This window comes from Austrofundulus limnaeus, unplaced genomic scaffold (genome assembly GCF_001266775.1).
Source record: "Austrofundulus limnaeus strain Quisiro unplaced genomic scaffold, Austrofundulus_limnaeus-1.0 Scaffold958, whole genome shotgun sequence".
NCBI classification, from domain to species: Eukaryota; Metazoa; Chordata; class Actinopteri; order Cyprinodontiformes; family Rivulidae; genus Austrofundulus; species Austrofundulus limnaeus.
The window spans coordinates 39,792-45,472 of NW_013953360.1; the positions used below are offsets into that span (position 1 = coordinate 39,792).

Consider the following 5,681-nt stretch of genomic DNA (forward strand, 5'->3'; position numbering starts at 1 on the left):
GAAAAACACCTATTTCGATACGGCCGAAAAACCACCTCATCCTAGCGCAAAAACATTTTGTTGAAAAAATTACGTTTTTTTTTTTTCGAATTTGACGTGTTTCCATTGAGCAAATTTATTTTCAAAATTCTAATTTGTGCATTTTCATGATCAATGGAAACACAGCTACTGATCAGAAACTCGACGTTCTGTTCTCTGATTGGCCAGGCTAAAAATCTGCCAGCGAAATCCATGTCTATGGGAGAAATCCCAGACGGAGCAGAGAAGAGAAACTAGAATTGAGTGGAGCTGTGTAGGAAGGCAAGGACCAGGCTAGTCTAACACGCTCCTTAGTGAGTATCCAGGAGGCATTTTTACCAAATGAACCACCTCAACTGGCTCCTCTCGATGTGGAGGAGCAGCAGCTCTACTTTGAGTCTCTCCCAGATAACTGAACTTCTTACCCTAAGCGAGAGCCCAGTTACCCCGTGAAGAAAACTCATTTCGACAGCTTGTATCCGTGATCTTGTTTTTTCAGTCACTACCCAAAGTTCATGACCATAGATGAGGGTAGGAACTAGACTGATCTGTAAACAGAGAGCTTTGCCCTACAGCTCAGTTCCTCTGAACCACAACAGACGAGTACAGAGTCCACAACACTTCAGAAGCTGCACCGATCTGTCTATCAATCTCACGCAACATTCTTCCATCACTCATGAACAAGACTCCAAGATACTTGAACTCCTCCACTTGAGGCAGAACCTCACCCCCAACAAGCAATCCACCCTTTTCAGACTGAGGGCATTGGCCTGTAGGGGACCAACTTACATCTGGCAATAACTCTCACAGTTTGTACAGGGCCTGAAAGAAGAAGATTATTTATATAAATAAACAAACAACTGAATTTGAAAACAATTTATTACATTTGTGGGGGTTTTGGGTATATTCTAAAATGTATAATTTGTGAACACACAAATTATATTTACCTCAAGGCACCACGCTCTTAATTTGGTCCAGGATTGACCCAGGAAAGAGACGAAAAACTGTAACTTTATTGTAATCAGTCTCACAATAAATGTACCCAAAATGATTTGATGAGTTCTTGTCTTATCAGAACCAATAATACTTTATCAAGACACAAAATGAGATTAGCTTATGTTGGCACATTCTCCATGGGCCATTTATTTACAGATTAAATGTATTTACAACTATGGTGAGTAATGAGTGATGACATGTTGAACCAGGTAAAAATTGAAAGAGTTTACAATCACGAGTGAAAAAACAAATAAACAAACAAACAAACAAACAAATAAACATAAAATAAACACTGAGAGGTGAGTTTTGCTTTTAGCTGTGGATTTMACTAAGGGCATCCTAGTTAAATTAGGGAGAAAAATCATTTAGTTCATCAAATCTCATACAAAGATAAGAATCAAATTACGTCTGAGCACCTGTTTGTCACCAGGACAAATGTTCACTTTTACCCTTTTGTTCCGCCGTGTGGGTACCAGGAGGGGAAGTCAGCGACTGAAGGTCATCTCTGGGGTCGTTCTCAGACAGGCTCTCCATGCAAGCTGGATGTCAGGCGGTCTGTCTGTATAGCTCGACTGGTCCCGTGGTCAGAGAAGGGGGTCACTCCCTGGTGACTCGGGGTCCGGTCCTCCCAGGCGGCTGCAAGACTTCTTAATTTGATTTCAACTTTGTAGAGAAAAACGAACTAAAACGACGCATGAATTACAATTAGCTTATTTAACTTCTATAAAATCAAACTCAGATATTGAGCCGATATTAAACGATACTCTCATTCGATCTTGGGAGCTGCACTAACTTTTAAAACCTCTGTTAAGGGCGAAGTCAAGGTTTTAAGTTGGCCAATGAAAATATTATACCTTTTACAGGAAAAGTTTTTAACAAATCAAATCTGTTTTGGAGGGAAAACTTTACTTCAGGACAAAGAAAAAGGGAGTGTTTTAGTTTAATTATCTTGCATCTAATTAAAGGGTGAGACATCTGTTTACCTCAGTAAAATAAGTGTCACATTTAATTAAAAATTCAAGTCCTAAGGTTTCTAAGGATTAAATCATGGAATGAAACACACACTGTTTAAAATCATGAAATAAAAGAAACATCTTCCTCAGGAAAACATTTCATCAAACAATTAACACCATACAGTTATTGAATAGTTAGCTAAGCAAAACTTAGTAGATCCTTTATGGTCTTTTTAGTTCTTTCCTGTAAGAAAAATGGATTAGATGACATTCTTTGCAATAAGACATTAGATACTCAGATTCCTTTATCTTTTCTCCTTTTTTCACATTTAATGAAGAATGTAGGTCCTTTGTCTCAGTCACTGAAGAGTCTGGTTAAACCATTATGGTCCCTTTGAAGAGGAACCAACAGGCAGTCCTTATGTGGGGATGGAAGCAACAAGGACTTATCAGAATGTAAATTCTTTCAGTTTGACTGCTGGGGCATCGTCGCAAAGTCTAGTGGGGGAAAATGTGGGATGCTACTTAGGGCCACAAAGGAAATTTCCATGCAAAATCTTTAGAAAAAAATAGTCTGAAGTTAAAGTGGGATTTTGTTCCGTCCTTTGAGCAGTCATAGGAACAAGTGAAATCTAATCAGAAATGATTAATTAAATGCAGGAAAATGCTACACATTTGTTCATTTTCCTGTAAAAATGTCTTTGTGTCGTTGCAGATGTGAAACTCTGAATCTTCAGCTGATAAAAGCAGGAACAGCTTCAGCTGATGCTGAATGTGGAGAAAAAAGTTCAGCCTGGGTTATAGGTGTTATAGTTGCTATTGTGTTTTTTGTGATTTGTCTGATTATTTTATGTGTTTGTTTAAAGAAAAAGGAAAAACCTGTACTACCAGGTAAAGTCTGACTTTTTTCGTGTAAAATATATTTTTATTTTTTTCTCTGTGACAATGGTTAATATAGTTTTTTGTTTGTTTTTAGGTTGTTTCAATAGCAAACAATGTACAAATCAAGATCATCAAATGGTTTCTATGGTATGTTAGTTTTATTTAATTTTGATTACATGTTTTATTTGACTGTGTTTAATTTTTTATGTTTCTCTTAATTTGTTGCCCAATAGAACGAAGAAGATTTGGACAAAAACCCAAGAGCTTCAAAGAATTCAAATATCAAACCAGAGCCTTTATTAGCAGGTTCATCAGGTGAGACAAGTTCTGCAGATTTGATATGTTTTGATCTTAAAGTTGACTGATGGAGCTGCTCTCACTGAAACTTTCAGAAAGTTGTTAACACTGCTGCAGCTCTGAGAAGGAGCCTCCAGCAGAGAAAGGAAAAAAACTGCAAGTTCTGATCTGGTGACTGAAACTTATTTGGTCTTTTCATTTCATAAATACAACTTTAATTATAAAGCACTAAAAAAAAAAAAACCATAGAGCAAAACAAACCAAAACACATCAAAGTTCTTAACTTTAAATTCGATCCAGAAACTAAAAGGGAACCAGCGCAGTGAAGCTGAAACAGGAGTGATGTGATCCTGTGTTCTGGGTTAAAACATTTTGAACCAGCTGAAGTTCAGTACAGACTTCTCTTTTATCTCAACAAGTCGAGATTAAAACATGGATTAAATCTCAAAGTGAATAGAATGTAAGGCGATAAAAACTGGACTGATTTAATCTGAGCATCAAGTTTAATCTCACTGTCCAACGTCACATCCAGGTTTGTTTCTGTCAGTCAGATTTTCTGTTAAAGGAACTGGATTAGCACGGACCTGGAAGCATTGCTGGGCCAGAACAACAAGAGAGCTTTCTTTTTTTTCATAGAAGCATAAAAACTAAAGCAACATTTATGCCTTCATTTCTGAGATATATTTTAATCATTTTGTAAGGAAATCGTGATCATCTGGCATCTGTGCCAGCCTGGATCTAATAGAGACTGCACAAAAACTGACTGTATAATGATCAACTTGTTAATTACACTTCTGACTTTCTGGTTACAGCCCTGGAGGAGGTACCTTTTACATCAGACGTTAGAACGTAACCAACTTTTGTTTATGCAAACAGAAAGGCCTCATATTGATAAGACACGCTGACTCTCGTTCTCTGTTTAAACCTTATGGCTGCAAAGGTCAAAAAGTATAAAATACAAGACTGGATCTAACATTCAGTTAATCTGTCACAGAATTTCCTTCAACCAGAAAAAACACTTTAGTATCACAGTGGGACATTTAACCTCCTCAGATATATCTTTATTTTTTTCTGAGTGAATTTGTAGTATTTTTTAAAAAATTATATTAAATGCTAAATAGTTAGTTTCCTTTTTCACAGCTGAAGTTACTTTATTTTTCTCCACAGAATGAAACAACAGATGAGTGCAGGAGCAGGCTCTGGTCACTGCAGAGAACATTTTCTTCTAAGTGCAGTTCCTGTTCAGACTTGTAGGAGAACATTGTTTATACAGTGTTCAGACTTCAGCAGCTCTAAAAAGACTTTACCTCCTCCTCACTGTTACACTCATCACTCATTATATTCACTGTGTGAATCTGTGTTAATATGTTGTGTATACTTCACCTGTAATTTGCTTTATAACGTGATTGTGTGGTGTGAAAAAGTGTTTGCCCCCTTCCTGATTTCCTGATTTTTTGCACGTTTGTCACACTTAAATGTTCCGGAACATCAAACCAATTGTGGTGAACCTTCCCAGGAGTGGCCAGCTGCCCAAAATTACTGCAAGAGCTCAGTGACAACTCCTCCAAGATGTCACATAAGACCCTAGAACAACATCCAAAGAACTGCAGGCTTCACTTGCCTCAGTTAAGGTCAGCGTTCATGCCTCCACCATCAGAAAGAGACTGGGCAAAAATAACCTGCATGGCAGAGTTCCAAGAAGAAAACCACTGCTGAGCAAAAAGAACATTAAAGCTCGTCTCAGTTTTTCCAAAACGCATCTTGATGATCCCCAAGACTTTTGGGGAAACATTCTGTGGACCGATGAGACAAAACATGAACACTATGGAAGGTGTGTGTCTCAGTACATCTGGTGTAAAAGAAACACAGTAAAACATGGTGGTGGTAGTGTGATGGTCCGGTGCTGTTTTACTGCACCAGCACCTGGAAGACTTACTGTGATAAATGGAACTGTGAATTCTGCTGTCTACCAAAAGATCCTGAAGGACAATGTCTGACCATCTGTTCGTGAGCTCAAGCTGAAAAGAAAACTTGGGTTCTGCAGCAGAACAGTGATCCAAAACAGCAGCAAGTCCACCTCTGAATGGCTGAAGAAAAACAAAATGAAGACTTTGGAGTGGCCTAGTCAAAGTCCCGACCTGAATCCTATTAAGATGCTGTCTGTGGCCATGACCTTAAAAAGGCCTTTCATGCTGGAAAACCCTCCAATGTGGCTGAATTACAACAATTCTGCAAAGTGATTGGCCAGGATTCCTCCACACGTTGTTGCTGCTGAGGGTGGCCCGACCAGTTATTAGGTTTAGGGGGCAATCACCTTTTCACACAGGGTCATGTAGATTTGGATTTTTTTCCTCCCTTAATAATGAACACCTTCATTTAAAAATAGTATTTTGTGTTTACATGTGTTGTCTTTGACTAATATTTAAACTGAAAGTGTGACAAACATGCAAAAAATCAGGAAGGGGGCAAACACTTTTTCACACCACTGCATGTATGTACTTTGTCATTAATTCAATATGTAAACTGTGGGAGAAT

General features: G+C 38.1%; 1 protein-coding gene across 1 annotated transcript in view; it reads left to right on the forward strand.

The window, feature by feature from the left end:
• The window catches only part of LOC106533500 (tumor necrosis factor receptor superfamily member 5), a gene marked incomplete at its 5' end in the record, with an annotated part of 13,846 nt that extends 8,725 nt beyond the window's left edge, over window positions 1–5,121 (forward strand). The window contains 4 exon segments of the mRNA XM_014029832.1: window positions 2,683–2,858; window positions 2,944–2,996; window positions 3,083–3,164; window positions 4,314–5,121. Coding sequence (XP_013885286.1) covers window positions 2,683–2,858; window positions 2,944–2,996; window positions 3,083–3,164; window positions 4,314–4,318 — 316 coding nt within the window. The 3' untranslated portion in view covers window positions 4,319–5,121.
• Window positions 5,122–5,681: the final 560 nt, after the last annotated feature.